General features: G+C 36.5%; 1 protein-coding gene across 1 annotated transcript; it reads right to left on the bottom strand.

The window, feature by feature from the left end:
* Positions 1-2412: 2412 nt before the first annotated feature.
* LOC130841992 (elongation factor 1-alpha 1-like) lies at positions 2413-4005 on the bottom strand. Its single transcript, XM_057718636.1, has one exon. It carries the CDS (start codon positions 4003-4005, stop codon positions 2617-2619), a length of 1389 nt encoding a protein of 462 aa, XP_057574619.1. The 3' UTR covers positions 2413-2616.
* Positions 4006-15628: the final 11623 nt, after the last annotated feature.

Here is a 15628-nt window from a genome sequence, read left to right as displayed (position 1 = left end):
ATGTTTTTTATGTACTATAGTTACTCGGGCCTATCACTGACTAGTTGCTATCTCTTTTTGTGTCTGTGTATTGATAATTGACAGAAGTCTCATGTTATGACTGTAATATCTTCTTACTTTTGAGGTGTTATTAATGTATTAGATTATAAAGTCTCTTTAAAAAGAGCTCTGTTTATTTGTTTAAAAAGACTAGTAAGTAGACAGAGAAAGACAAATACTGTATGTTATCACTTATATGTGAAATCTAAAGAACAAAACAAATGAATGAATATAACAGAAACCGACTCACAGATATAGAGAACAAACGAGTGGTTACCAGTGGGGAGAAGGGAGGGGAGTGAGGCAAGATAGGGGTAGGTGATTACGAGGCACAAACTACTATCTTAAATAAGCTACAAGATATATTGTACAGTTATGCGATATAGCCAATATTTTATAATAACTTCAATTGGAGTATAATCTATAAAAATATTGAATCACTGTTTTGCACCTGAAACTAATATAGTATTGTAAATCAACTATACTTCAATAAAAAAACCCAGAAAGACTAATAAGCATGTGTATAAATTTAATAGTCACAGAATTCTGAGAAAAATACCAATATATTAAATGTACTATTGTTTTAACAAAAAACACTCATATAGAAATGGTTAGTTCAAAAGCATTTTTCTTTAAGAATCAAGGAATATCCCTGGCTATGTCAGAATCAATACTTGGGTTTTAAAACAGTTATACCTCATTTCTCTAATTATATAGTAGAAGCATACAATAAAACTATAAGTACTTTTTAATAACACTTGTTTGTTTTTTTTGTTTTTTGTTTTTTTTAATAAATTTATTTATTTATTTATTTATTTTACTTATTGGCTGCGTTGGGTCTTCGTTGCTACGCACAGGCTTTCTCTAGTTGCTGAGAGCGGGGGCTACTCTTCATTGTGGTGTGCAGGCTCCTCATTGTAGTGGCTTCTCTTGTTGTGGAGCATGGGCCCTAGGCGCGTGGGCTTCAGTAGTTGTGGCACATGGGCTCAATAGTTGTGGCTCATGGGCTCTAGAGCACAGGCTCATTAGTTGTGGCACACGGGCTTAGTTGCTCCGTGGCATGTGGAATCTTCCCAGGGCAGGGCTCGAACCCATGTCCCCTGCATTGGCAGGCGGATTCTTTACCACTGCACCACCTAGGAAGTCCCTTATGTTTGTTGTTTATAAAGAGACTAGTTTATCTAAATTTGCTAGACTTTTTATACTCATCTATAGATCAGATATGCTAATATTATTTTCACATGGTGAAAGGTATGAAAAATTTTAAAATGTGTTCAACTAAGTTGAATCATAATTGCAACAAATGTTTTTTATTTATTTTATTTTATTTATTTATTTATTTATTTATTAGCTGTGTTGGGTCTTTTTTGCTGTGTGCGGGCTTTCTTTGGTTGTGGTGAGTGGGGGCTACTCTTCATTGCGGTGCATGGGCTCCTCATTGCCATGGCTTCTCTTGTTGCGGAGCATGGGCTCTAGGTGTGTGGGCTTCAGTAGTTGCAGCACATGGGCTCAATAGTTGTGGCTCACGGGCTCTAAAGTGCAGGCTCAGTAGTTGTGGCACATGGCCTTAGTTGCTCTGCGGCATGAGGGATCTTCCTGGAGCAGGGATCAAACCCGTGTCCCCTGCCTTGGCAGGTGGATTCTCAACCACTGCACCACCTAGGAATCCCACGACAAATGTTTTTTATATTAACAATAATTACATTGTATGGTATTTCAGCTTAAACATAATTTACATTATCTCAATTTAGCTTTAAGATCTTGGGATAATATGAAAAAGAGTGAATTAGCTTTTGTATACTTGAGTAATTTCTCTCTCTTTTTTTTTTTAGCTTCCAGCATCGTTTATTTTTCCTAGAATCTGGATACAATTAACTCCAGCAAGGCAGTGCCCAATACTATTTAAGCCTCACAGTTAACTACTTAAATATTGTAAATGTGAATGCACCTTCCCATAACTGGGAGACTAAAGTTTGACATAATTTACTCAATACTTATGTAACCATACAAAATTTTATATGTAACATGAGCTTTCATATCATAGAATCTGACCTTACAAACTAGCATACATATAAAACATAGTTACTTTTTGCTCATCAGTCCTAATCTATGAAGTGTTGCACCAGCGCTTTTTTTTACTATGTACTTATACATATGAGTTCTATTTATACAAGGGAAAGAAACCTGAAGCTCCAACCCAGAAATATAAAATCCTTGTTTCAGCAGACTTAACACCAGAAGTAGGTTATGGGCAACTCTTACTTTAGTAACATAGGAAGTTACAGTGTTGACCAAAAGAAGACACAGGTTTCTCATTAAACTTTTTTTAATGGGTCTCAAATTCTGTGACAGATTTTTGGTCAAGTACTGATTTTAAAAACTAATAACTTAAAACTGACACACACAAAACAAATGGTCCAGAAAACATTCTCCTTTCCTTCTGAAGGTTTTACGATGCACTGTTATCATTAACCAGTCTTTTACTATTAAACTTAAATGGACAATTGAGACAAACAGTTCTGAGACCGTTCTTCCACCACTGATTAAGACCGGGGTGGCAGGTATTGGGGGGAATATTCATTTAGCCTTCTGAGCTTTCTGGGCAGACTTGGTGACCTTGCCAGCTCCAGCTGCCTTCTTGTCCACCGCTTCGATGACACCCACAGCAACCGTCTGTCTCATGTCACGAACAGCAAAACAGCCCAGAGGAGGATAGTCGGAGAAGCTCTCAACACACATGGGCTTGCCAGGAACCATATCAACGATGGCAGCATCACCCGATTTCAAGAATTTGGGGCCATCTTCCAGCTTTTTCCCAGAACGACGATCAATCTTCTCCTTCAGCTCAGCAAACTTGCAAGCAATGTGAGCTGTGTGACAGTCCAACACAGGTGCATACCCAGCACTGATTTGGCCTGGATGGTTCAAGATAATCACCTGAGCTGTGAAGCCAGCTGCTTCCATCGGTGGGTCATTTTTGCTGTCACCAGCCACATTGCCATGACGAACATCTTTGACAGACACATTCTTGACATTGAAGCCTACATTATCCCCAGGAAGAGCTTCACTCAAAGCTTCATGGTGCATTTCAACAGACTTCACTTCAGTTGTTATGTTGACAGGCGCAAAGGTGACCACCATGCCAGGTTTGAGAACACCAGTCTCCACTCGACCCACAGGAACAGTACCAATACCACCAATTTTGTAGACGTCCTGGAGGGGCAAACGCAAGGGCTGGTCAGTTGGACGAGTTGGTGGCAGGATGCAACCCAGAGCTTCAAGCAGCGTGGTTCCACTGGCATGGCCATCTTTACGGGTAACTTTCCATCCCTTGAACCAGGGCATGTTAGCACTCGGCTCCAACATGTTGTCACCATTCCAGCCAGAAATTGGCACAAATGCTACTGTGTCAGGCTTGTAGCCAATTTTCTTAATGTAGGTGCTGACTTCTTTAACAATTTCCTCATATCTCTTCTGGCTGTAGGGTGGCTCTGTGGAATCCGTTTTGTTAACTCCAACAATTAGTTGTTTCACACCCAGAGTGTAAGCCAGAAGGGCATGCTCATGGATCTGCCCGTTCTTGGAAATACCTGCTTCAAATTCACTGACACCAGCAGCAACAATCAGGACAGCACAGTTGGCCTGGGATGTGCCTGTAATCATGTTTTTGATGAAGTCTCTGTGTCCTGGGGCATCAATGATGGTCACATAGTACTTGCTGGTCTCGAATTTCCACAGGGAGATATCAATGGTGATACCACGCTCACTTTCAGCTTTCAGTTTGTCCAAGACCCAGGCATACTTGAAGGAGCCCTTTCCCACCTCGGCAGCCTCCTTCTCGAATTTTTCAATGGTTCTCTTGTCGATCCCACCACATTTGTAGATCAGATGGCCAGTAGTGGTTGACTTCCCCGAATCTACATGTCCAATGACAACGATGTTGATGTGGGTCTTCTCTTTTCCCATTTTTGCTTAGGGTTAGCAGTGGTTTTCACGACACCTGTGTCCTGGCGGCAAACCCGTTGAGAAAAAAAAAGCAATTTCTCTTTTTTTAAAATATTTACTTACTGATTGATTTGGTTGTGCTGGGGCTTATTTGTAGCTCACTGGCTCCTTAGTTGCAGCACATGGGCTCCTTAGTTGTGAAATGTGAACTCTTAGTTGCAGCATGCACGTGGGATCTAGTTCCCTGACCAGGGATCGAACCCGGGCCCCCTGCGTTGGGAGCATGGAGTCTTAACATTGCGCCACCAGGGAAGTCCCTATTTCAGCAATTTCTAGGTAATACAAAACACTAAAAGATCAGTCAAAAAGGATCGTGTGTATGTGTTTCTCATTTTTTATATTATATAATGTCTATACCTTTGGGTTATGTGAACAAACATGTTAATTATTGCCAATTTCATGAAATATAACAATGAAGTTTGTGGCTTGTAGAGGGCAGGATTAGATAAATAGATAGATGGATAGATAGACAGACAGACCTAGAAATACATAGAGACATATATTAGTGAATATAATGATTCTGCTATGGTTATAATTGGCATTTCTCAATTACTTGGGTTCTAGTTTTCTTTGTGAAAGAGGATAAAAAACTTTGCTTAAACATTTTATATAATGGGTTCAAGACTAAGCTAGAAATGAGAATAGCAAAGAAATTTGACTGTACAGTCATATTCCTTACAATTCATGGAAAAAAGAGGTGTGTGTGTGTGTGTGTGTGTGTGTGTGTGTGTGTGTGTGTGTGTTGGAATAAAGTGTTTGGCTTTCCATAATGAGAAAGATGACAAAGAAGAATGAAACTTGAATGGACATAAAATGTTCTAAAAAGTTTGCAGAAAGTGAACTTCATTTTTTGTTTATATTATCTGCAAATAATGACCCTCAACAAAAGCCATAAAATATACTGAAATTTTGAAGAAAAAGTTTGTTCAAGTTCAGTGGGTATATTTATAAGAAGAAATAGGTATAATTACTCAACTGTCAAATATCATATTAATAAAAGTTTAGAATTTGGTTTATTCACTGTCAAAATAGCAAATTAGTCTTGAAGTACCTCAATCTACTATGTACAAAAGAAAGTAGAAGTTATTCTTTAACTATTTAATCTGCCCAGATACTGGAGATTTGTGTCTCAACAGAATAGCTTTCTGTATTTTAAGCTTATTTTTATATTCTTGATTATTGAAACAAAAGCAAGTACACAAAGAAACAATTTCTTTCTTCTGAAAGAACTTAGTTTTCTTACAGTATGCCATCTTCCACTATTTTATTTTTAAATATTTGAAGTTTTGTCTTTGATTGATAGTGTAGCTAAACTCAATCCATCCCTTGGTCTCAAGTACCTATGCTTCTATTTTAAACAACTGTCTAAATTACCTCTAAAAATTCTTTTGATTTTGAATTCCCAAGATAAGATCCTAAATTCAGAATAATGTAAATTTCAAGATGGCATTACTAATATCTTTGGGGTTTCTCAAAAGTTCCCTGATCAACTACAATGACTTTTCTTTCATCTTATGAAAAGAGACCACGAATTTAGTTTGAAATGCTCCATATTTCTTTTTTTTTAAAGAACTTTTATTTAGAGACAATTGGCATACAATAAACTGTATATAAAGTGTACAATTTGATTTTTTTTTCTTATTTGTAATGTATATATGGCAATCCCAATCACCCGATTCATCCCCCCCCAGCCCTTGCTTTCCCCACTTGGTGTCCATGTTTGTTCTCTACATCTTTGTCTCTCTTTCTGCCTTGCAAACTGGTTGATTTGTACCATTTTTTCTGTATTTCGCATATGTGTTAATATATGATTTTTTTTTCTCTTTCTGACTCACTTCACTCTGTATGACAGTCTCTAGGTCCATCCATGTCTCTACAAATGTCCCAATTTCGTTCCTTTTTATGGCTGAGTAATATTCCATTATATATATGTACCACACCTTCTTTACTCATTCATCTGTTGATAGACATTTAGGTTGCTTCCATGACCTGGCTATTGTAAATAGTGCTGCAATGAACATTGCAGTGCATGTGTCTTTTTGAATTATGGTTTTCTCTGGGTATATGCTCAGTAGTGGGATTGCTGGGTCATATGGTAGTTCTATTTTTAGTTTTGCAAGGAACCTCCATACTGTTCTCCATAGTGGCTGTATCAATTTACATTCCCACCAGCAGTGCAAGAGCGTTCCCTTTTCTCCACACCCTCTCCAGCATTTACTGTTTGTAGATTTTCTGGTGATGCCCATTCTAACCCATGTGAGATGATACCTCATTGTACGTTTGACTTGTATTTCTCTAATAAGTAGTGATGTTGAGCAGCTTTTCATGTGCCTCTTAGCCATCCATGTGTCTTCTTTGGAGAAATGCCTATTTAGGTCTGCTGCCTATTTTTTTGATTGGATTGTTTGTTTTTTTGATATTGAGCTGCATGAACTGTTGATATATTTTGGAGATTAATCCTTTGCCTGTTGATTTGTTTGCAAATATCTTCTCCCATTCGGAGGGTTGTCTTTTCGTCTTGCTTATAGTTTCCTTTGGTGTGCAGAAGCTTTGAAGTTTCATTAAGTCCCAGTTATTTATTTTTGTTTTTATTTCCGTTACTGTAGGAGGTGGGTCAAAAAAGATCTTGCTGTGATTTATGTCAAAGAATATTCTTCCTATGTTTTCCTCTAGGAGTTTTATAGTGTCTGGCCTTACATTTAGGTCTTTAATCCATTTTGAGTTTATTTTTGTGTATGTGTTAGGAAATGTTCTAATTTCATTCTTTTACATGTAGCTGTCCAGTTTTCCCAGCACCACTTATTGAAGAGGCTGCTTTTTCTACATTGTGTATCCTTGCCTCCTTTGTCATAGATGAGTTTACCATAGTTTATCTCTGGGCTTTCTATCCTGTTCCATTGATCTGTATTTCTGTTTTTGTGCCAATACCATATTGTCTTGATTACTGTAGCTTTGTAGTATAGTCTGAAGTCAGGGAGTGTGATTCCTCCAGCTCCATTTTTTCCCCTCAAGATTGCGTTGGCTATTCGGGGTCTTTTGTGTTTCCATACAAATTTTAGGATTTTTTGTTCTAGTTATGTAAAAAATGCCATTGGTAATTTGATGGGGATTGGCATTGAATCTGTAGATTGCTTTGGGTAGTATAGCCATTTTCACAATGTTGAGTCTTCCAATCCAAGAACATGGTATATCTCTCCATCTGTTTGTGTCGTCTTTGATTTCTTTCATTAGTGTCTTATAGTTTTCTGAGTACAGGTCTTTTGCCTCCTTAGTTAGGTTTATTCCTAGGTATTTTATTCTTTTTGTTGCAGTGGTAAATAAGATTGTTTCCTTAATTTCTCTTTCTGATCTTTTATTGTTAGTGTATAGAAATGCAAGAGATTTCTGTGTGTTCATTTTGTATCCTGCAACTTTACCAAATTCATTGATTCATTCAATTAGTTTTCTGGTGGCCTCTTTAGGATTTTCTATGTATAGTATAATGTCATCTGCAAACAGTGACAGTTTTACTTCTTTGAAAAGCTCCATATTTCTTAAATAGTTTAGCATCATTGAAAGAATTTCAGGGGAACAGTTTTTATAAGCTCAATTTTCTTTAAGTTAATTTTATGCAGATAAAATATTATAAGTAAAAATATGTTACAGAAAGGTATAGTTTACAGAATGGAGTAGAAACCCTTGGAGATTTGGCAATGCCCTCACTGTCTGTTCTTGGGAAATGGACATTCTTAATGTCAAGGAAAATATTGATTTAATTCTAATTGAATAGTTATGTACTATACCTGACATGGAATTTTTGTTCTTAATTTTGATTTTTGTGTTTTTTTTTTTTTTTTTTTTTTACTGTTTAACCAGTAACAGTCTTATCTATCTTATCAACATCTGGTCTCTACTTTAATCTCCCACTAATTTGAAGGATCTGCTGTAAGATTTAGACTAGATATTATGTCATCAACAAGGAAGGCAGTCTAGGGAGAAATACTCTACCAGGTGCTCTTAACTATTGATACTTAACTCATGGCTACAGGCTTCTGAGTTGACATTGTTTGGAGAACTCTGAGACTGTACCAAGAATAAATGACAAATTTCCAGTACTTTTTGTGGACCAGAAACAGATGAGGTTGGGATAGCAGATTAATGACACAAGTTCTAGTGGGACAAGAACATAGAGTTAAGTAAGTGATGAAGGAAATCTAATTGTGATTAGTCTGTTTAAAAATTATAGAAAATCATTTTTAGTTATATTTTATCTGATGGTATATAATGAGGGTCTTCTTGATCTATCTCTAACATTTGACTTAGACTACATGATTGCAAATGGAAATGAAATATTTCAGAAATCAGGAACAAATAGTTTCACTGAGTCTGTTTTAAATATAAATTTATTTATTTTTTTATTTAATTTTTGGACTGCATTGGGTCTTTGTTGTTGCACGGGCTTTCTGTAGTTGCAGAGAGCAGGGACTACTCTTTGTTGGGGTGCGCGGGCTTATTGCAGTGGCTTCTCTTGCTGAGGAGCACGGGGTCTAGGCACGTGGGCTTCAGTAGTTGCAGCACGTGGGCTCAGTAGTTGTGGTTCAGGGGCTCTAAAGCACAGGCTTTGTAGTTGTGGCGCATGGGCTTAGTTGCTCTGCAGCGTTGGGGGATCTTCCTTGACCAGGAATCCAACCCGTGTCTCCTGCATTGCCAGGCAGATTCTTAACCACTATGTCACCAAGGAAGTCCTCACTGAGTCTTTTTAATTTTTTAACAGCTTCATTGAGATAAAGTTCACATAAAACAACCTGTACATATTTAAAGTATACAATTTGATAAGTTTTGATATGCGTATACTTGTTAAACCATCACCACAATTAAGATAATGAACATATATATCACCTCCAAAAGATTCTTCTTGCACCTTCACAATCCTTTGCTGTGGTGCCTCTCTCCTTCCACCGGTAACCACTGGTCTACTTTCTGTCACTATATTTGCGTTTCCTAGAATTTTAGATGCATGACAGTTTCTTATAAGGTTTAATGTAGTCATCATACAATCAGCAATTCTACTTTCAGATACTTATACAAGAGAAATAAAAATATATTTCCACACAAATATTTGTCATAACAGCCTAAAACTGGAAACAGCTCAAATATCCAGGAACAGGTGAACTGATGATCCAGTTGTGGTATATTCATAAATGGGAAAGTACTCAGAAATAAAAGGGAGTAAACCACTGATCCATGCAGCAACATAGATTAATTTTAAAGCCATTATGCTGAGAAGGAAAAGTACATTCTGTTGGATTCCACATGTTTAAAAACAAGCAAAAATAATCAGTGTTCATAGAAATCAGAATGCTTGCTGTCTTTTTTTTTTTTAATTTTTTTATTTATTATTTTTTTGGGGGTACAGCAAGTTCAATCATCTGTTTTTATATACATATCCCCATATTCCCTCCCTTCCTTGACTCCCCCCCGCCTCGAGTCCCCCCCACCCTCCCCGCCCCAGTCCTCTAAGGCATCTTCCATCCTCGAGTTGGACTCCCTTTGTTATACAACAACTTCCCACTGACTATCTATGTTACAGTTGGTAGTATATATATGTCTGTGCTACTCTCTCGCTTTGTCTCAGCTTCCGCTTCACCCCCCGCCCCCTCCCAAACCTCGAGTTCTCCAGTCCATTCTCTGCATCTGCGTCCTTGTTCTTGTCACTGAGTTCATCAGTACCATTTTTAGATTCTGTATATGTGAGTTAGCATACAATATTTGTCTTTCTCTTTCTGACTTACTTCACTCTGTATGACAGACTGTAATTCTATCCACCTCATTACATATGGCTCCATCTCATCCCTTTTTATAGCTGAGTAATATTCCATTGTGTATATATGCCACATCTTCTTTATCCATTCATTTGTTGATGGGCATTTAGGTTGCTTCCATGTCCTGGCTATTGTAAATAGTGCTGCAATAAACATTATGGTACAAGTTTCTTTTGGGCTTGTTGCCTTTTGAAATGAGGGTTGACTGGAAGGGAGAATCAGGATATATTCTCCAGTAATAAATATTTGAATCTTGATTGTGGTCGTATAAATATTTTTCAAAATTTATTGAATTGCTTACTTGAAAACTATACCTTTTACTCTGTGTAGATTTTACCTAAAGTAAAATCACCTCCTTCTTGCTCCTTGAGACTGATATGGGCTAAGGGAAGTGGAGGCATGAGAGTTAAACAGTTTGTCCCTGGACCCTACCTATCTCTGCTTCAAACAGAGATGTCCCACATTTATATGCTTAGCATATTGTTATTCTGCGTACATTTCATTCTTAAGGATTCTTACAATGATTTCTAGAACACTGATGACATGACCAAAGCTTTAGGATCTACCTAACAAACTAGATTTAAGACAGGAGTCAAATTATTATCCTTTTCAAATTATGATTTAGAGACAAAACCTAGGAAAGATCAACTTGTTTCCAGATTGCAGTCTATTTTCTTATCCTTGAAAAACCTAATATTCATATATCATTCCCTTAATGCTTGAACTATGAAAAAAGTTGGGAAATATTGTTTTGAGTAAATAGCCCTCTAAATTCCACAGAAGTTTTAATGATTATAAGGATATCACTATTGCAGTAATGGTGAAGAGACTCAGAGGAAAGTTTTGGTTTTAATATGTTAGAGAAAAAACCAGGAGCCTATTTAAAAGCACTTAATGCCTATGTTAAAACAATTATGAGAATGTTTCATTTATTTAAGGGTAAGTAGTGTGGTTTCCAGCAAGAATGTCCAGCTTTAGAGAACATACTGGAGTAAAGTTTTTATTTTCACAGTCCACAAGTGCCATTTAGAAGTTATATGAGTATCTTAAATACACATCACACATATTAACATTTTAAGAAAGATCATTAATTTTTGAGACTTGCCATTACATCAGTAGATCAAGGTTCAAGTTGTTTCATAGCAGAAAGTTCACTTCCTATTAAACCTTAAGAAAGGGCTCAAACAGCTCAAGAAAGAGCCAGAAATTCTTTCACATTAAGATACAAATAACTGATATCTGCTTGTATAAGCTTTCTAACCCCCACTGATAATGCATTTTAACAAAAGAACAAGATAGACTAAAAGGGTGGAACTGGTATAAGAAATTCTGAAAAATATTTAAACATTTGGAACATATTTGAGGAATTAAAAAATCTTTTTAGAATCTGAAAATTGAAATGAATAATTCTGCATTTACTTAAGGAAAACTTTGGTTTCTAACCAAAGGAGAAATGCCTGCCCTTTAATATTGCTCCATTTAAAGTCAAGTTCTCAATTTGATAGTTATTAATATTGAATACAACTCTTTTCAAAACAATTCCGTATATATACTGAACCATATGAAATCACCAATTCCTTTCATTTTTTACCTGCAAAACCATGGCCATTTCATACAGTTCATCCTAATGTTTCTACTTGCATGGCATAATTAATGCATCATTAGAAATTATTTTCTAGCAAATGAACCCATACACCTATGAAATGGTAGCCATTAAAGGGCAGAGGACTCTCAGTCTCTGAATATAGTTCTCTGTGTCTGTAGAAGACACTGTTTATTTACCCATCTATATTAGCTTTTTTTTTTAAAGCTTTATTTTTAAAAAATTTTTTTGAAGTATAGTTGATTTACAATGTTGTGTTAATTTCTGCTGTACAGCATAGTGACTCAGTTATACATAAATATACATTATTTTTTAAAATATTCTCTCTGTTATGGTTTCTCATAGGGCACTAAATATTGTTCTCTGTGCTATACAGAAGGATCTTGTTGTGTATCCATCCTATATATAATAGTTTGTATCTGTTAATACAAAACTCCCATTTCTCCCCCCGCCCCACCCTGCCCCAGCAACCACAAGTCTGTTCTCTTTGTCTGTGAGTCTGTTTTTGTTTCGTAGATATGTTGATTTGTATCGTATTTTAGATTCCACATATAAGTGATGTCATATAGTATTTGTCTTTCTCTGTCTGACTTACTTCCCTTCATGTGATAATCTCTAGGTCCATCGATGTTGCTGCAAATGACATTATTTTGCTCTTTTCTATGGCTGAGTAATAGTCCATTGTGTATATATACCACATCTTCTTTATCCATTCATCTGTGGATGGACATTTAGGTTGCTTCCATGTCTTGACTATTGTAGATAGTGCTGCTATGAACATAGGGGTGCATGTATCTTTTCAAATTACAGTTTTGTCTGGGTATATGCCCAGGAGTGGGATTGCTGGATCATGTGGTAACTTTATTTTTAGTTTTTGAGGAACCTCCATACTGTTTTCCATAGGGGCTGCACCAATTTACATTTCCACCAACAGTGTAAGGAGTTTCCATTTTCTCCACACCCTCTCCAGCATTTGTTATTTATAGACTTTTTAATGATGGCCATTCTGACTACCCACCTATATTAGCTTTTGATTGCAATGTAATGGATTAAGACAAACATAGCAGCTTACAGCAGCACACATTTATTATCTCATAGTTCTCCTGGGTCTGGGTATGGCTAATTGGGACCTCTGCTTAGCGTCTCATAGGATATTAGCAAAGTGTAGTCCAGACTGTGTTCTCATCTGGAGGTTTGATTAGGGAAGGATCCACTTGCAGGATCAGATTTGGGGAAAAACTCATTTCCTTGTAGTTGTAAGACTAAAGCATCCTGGATTCTTGCTGGTTGTTGGCTGGAAGTCACTCTCAGCTCCCAGATCCTGCTAGTGGGCACCTCTCAGTATGACAGCTGGTGTGCATTATAGTGAGCAAGGGAGAGAAGGAAACAAGCAAGAGAGAAACCAAAATCTTTTTGTAATCCAGTCTTGGAAGGGATGTTCCATTACTTCAACTATATTCTATTTGTTAGAAGCAAATCACTAGATCCAGCTAACACTCAAGGTGGGTGGGGATTACACAGAATGTGAATACCAGGAGTTGGAATCTTTGGGAAACATCTTAGACGTTTATCCCCATACTTCTCTCTCCCAATAGGATTCAGGCATAAATCCTGATTAGTCTAAGACCGATCATGATAATTACTTTTCTTTGCCACATGTAACTCTAATCTGGTCAACGAGATATAAGGGGAAGCCAGCATGGAGGGCTCTGGAATATCACTTTTTTGCATGGTTCAGTCCCATTTAGGGCTTGGGAGGCCATTTTGTGACCATCGAGGGAGCTAGCTTAGAGACAAAGTGATGCTTTGAGTATAGCAGAAGAGCTTGAGTTCTTAATGGTAATGTTGAGCCTCAGGATTTGCCAAATATGATCTTCCTAATGCAAGACATTGCTTGCTTAGTGTAAAAAAAAAGTTCTCTTGTTTAAGCCCTTCTTCTTCAGTTCTTCATCATTTGTAACAATGTATCTTAACTGACATAGAATCTATAATGTAGAAAAGTATCTTTCCTTGTGTGAAGAGTTAGACTGAATCATCTTTATATTTTTTTCCTTCCAACTAAAAAAAAAATGTATATAATTCTTGGATTCCAAGGCATCTGAAATGCGGCTCTACTGAGTATAAAAGATCATATGCAAAGTGAAATTGCCCTGTGCCCAGGCTTTGATTGGAAGTGGTTTGAACAAAATACTAAAATATAATGTCATTGCTTCTGGAAAATTTGAATTGTTATCATGTACAGTAATGTGTCTCAGTCTTTCACATGCATACAAATCACATAAGAATCAGATTCTGATTCCGTTAGTCCGAGGTGAAGCCTAAGAATCTGCATTTTCAAGTGCACCTCAAAGTGATGTCAGTGTTGCTTAGTGCGAAGACCACGCTTTGTGTAGAAAAGATGTCCACATACAGTCTATTGGAAGTAGTTTTATTCAGAAGAGAAAATGAGCTCTGAGTTTTGCCAAGAAAATCACTTCAAAAGTATGCTGAAGTTTGTTTTTTTCCTTACTTTTCTTTTGCTTTGATCTGTGGGAGATAATCATGAGCTTAAATATTGTTTAAAAAATTTAAAAAGAAAGTCTCACATGCCAAATAACGGTTTGTTTCTGATTTGTATTTTTATAATTCTGTTGGATCATTGGGAAAAAACAATTGCTTTTCAGTGTTAATTATCTTGCTATTTATGGGGAGGAAACTGTATCTTAAAATAATGAGGCCAAATGATTCTTTAATTTAGAAGAAACATGTCAGAATTTTTCTTTCTTTAAAAGAAGAAAGCTTCCCTTTGAAGAGCTGATGGTTACATTATGTTCTTCTTTGCAGTCTCCTGTGACTACTGATTTACATCAAAGCTTTGCTGACAATTCAGCATTTTCAGTCTGTTCTTTGGACTGAGTGGAAATGTCAGGTAGTTTAGTTTAGATTATTCACTACAAGGCATAGGAGATGACTTTTATTTAGGCTGAAAAGAGATGCAAATTAGTACTATCCCGGAACCTTTCTGGAATGCCACTTTCATTTGAAATCCACAAGCCTAAATCATATGACACAAAATTTGAAACCTTTAAAGGAACAGCCAACAATTTATTTTATTTGGCATATATGTATCTTCAAGTGCAGTGTTAATTACTTTGAACTTGCAGAAGGTGATTTATTGTCCTCAATAGAATTTATCCTTTAAAAATTAATTTTAAGATGTTTTGAAGACTCCAGCTTTATTTTTTCAATTGTCTAGGGCACTTAAATGCTCCTTAATAAACTTTAGTCCTCGGGATGACAGGAAATATCCAGTTTAATGTAATAAAGGCTATGTTTACATAGCAATAAATCTCCATTTTAAATTTTGCTAACACTATGGTACTGTAAAGGATAACGTAATGCTGAGATGAAAAAGCCTTGATATATTTAATATATGAAAATGAGTTTGCTATTAAGACTAAGTTATCTGAAATCAACTATAGGCTTCCAATTGTTAAATATATTATTATTTTAGATAAGTACACATATTCCTTAAAATTGTGCTCAGATAATCAAATTTATTAGTATAATACATTTTTATATGATGAAAAGTAGGTTTTAATTTATTCTTAGCCAAAATATTTATAAATTCTAAATTTGGGGGGGGGTGCCACCCATGATGTTTTATTATATTTGATAAATTACTCAGAAGCCACAATTTTCTGGAAAAATAGGGAAAAAATAAAATTTAGAGAAGAAAAAATAAATTATCCCTTGTCACTATCCAGACACAATTTCTGTTAACATTTTGGTGTACATACTTCTAGTATTTTAGTGCTAATATAGAAATACATTCACAAAATTAGTGTCGTGTTCCAGATATTCACAAGGAAAGTATAGGGACATGTACATACACAGAGAGTATTTTTTGGTTTTTTTTAAATTTATTTTATTTTTATTTATTTGCTGCATTGGGTCTTCATTGCTGTGCGTGGGCTTTCTGTAGTTGCAGAGAGCAGGGGCTTCTCATTGCAGTGGCCTCTCCTATTGCGGAGCACGGGCTCCAGGCACATGGGCCTAAGTAGTTGTGGCACGTGGGCTCAGCAGGCTCAGCAGCTGTGGCACACGGGCCTAGTTGCTCCGTGGCATGTAGGATCTTCCTGGACCAGGGATTGAACCTGTGTCCCCTGCATTGGCAGGTGGATTCTTAACCATTGTGCCA

Source organism: Hippopotamus amphibius, chromosome X (assembly GCF_030028045.1).
Source record: "Hippopotamus amphibius kiboko isolate mHipAmp2 chromosome X, mHipAmp2.hap2, whole genome shotgun sequence".
Taxonomy (NCBI): Eukaryota; Metazoa; Chordata; class Mammalia; order Artiodactyla; family Hippopotamidae; genus Hippopotamus; species Hippopotamus amphibius.
This window is presented reverse-complemented; position numbering and strand designations above follow the sequence as displayed.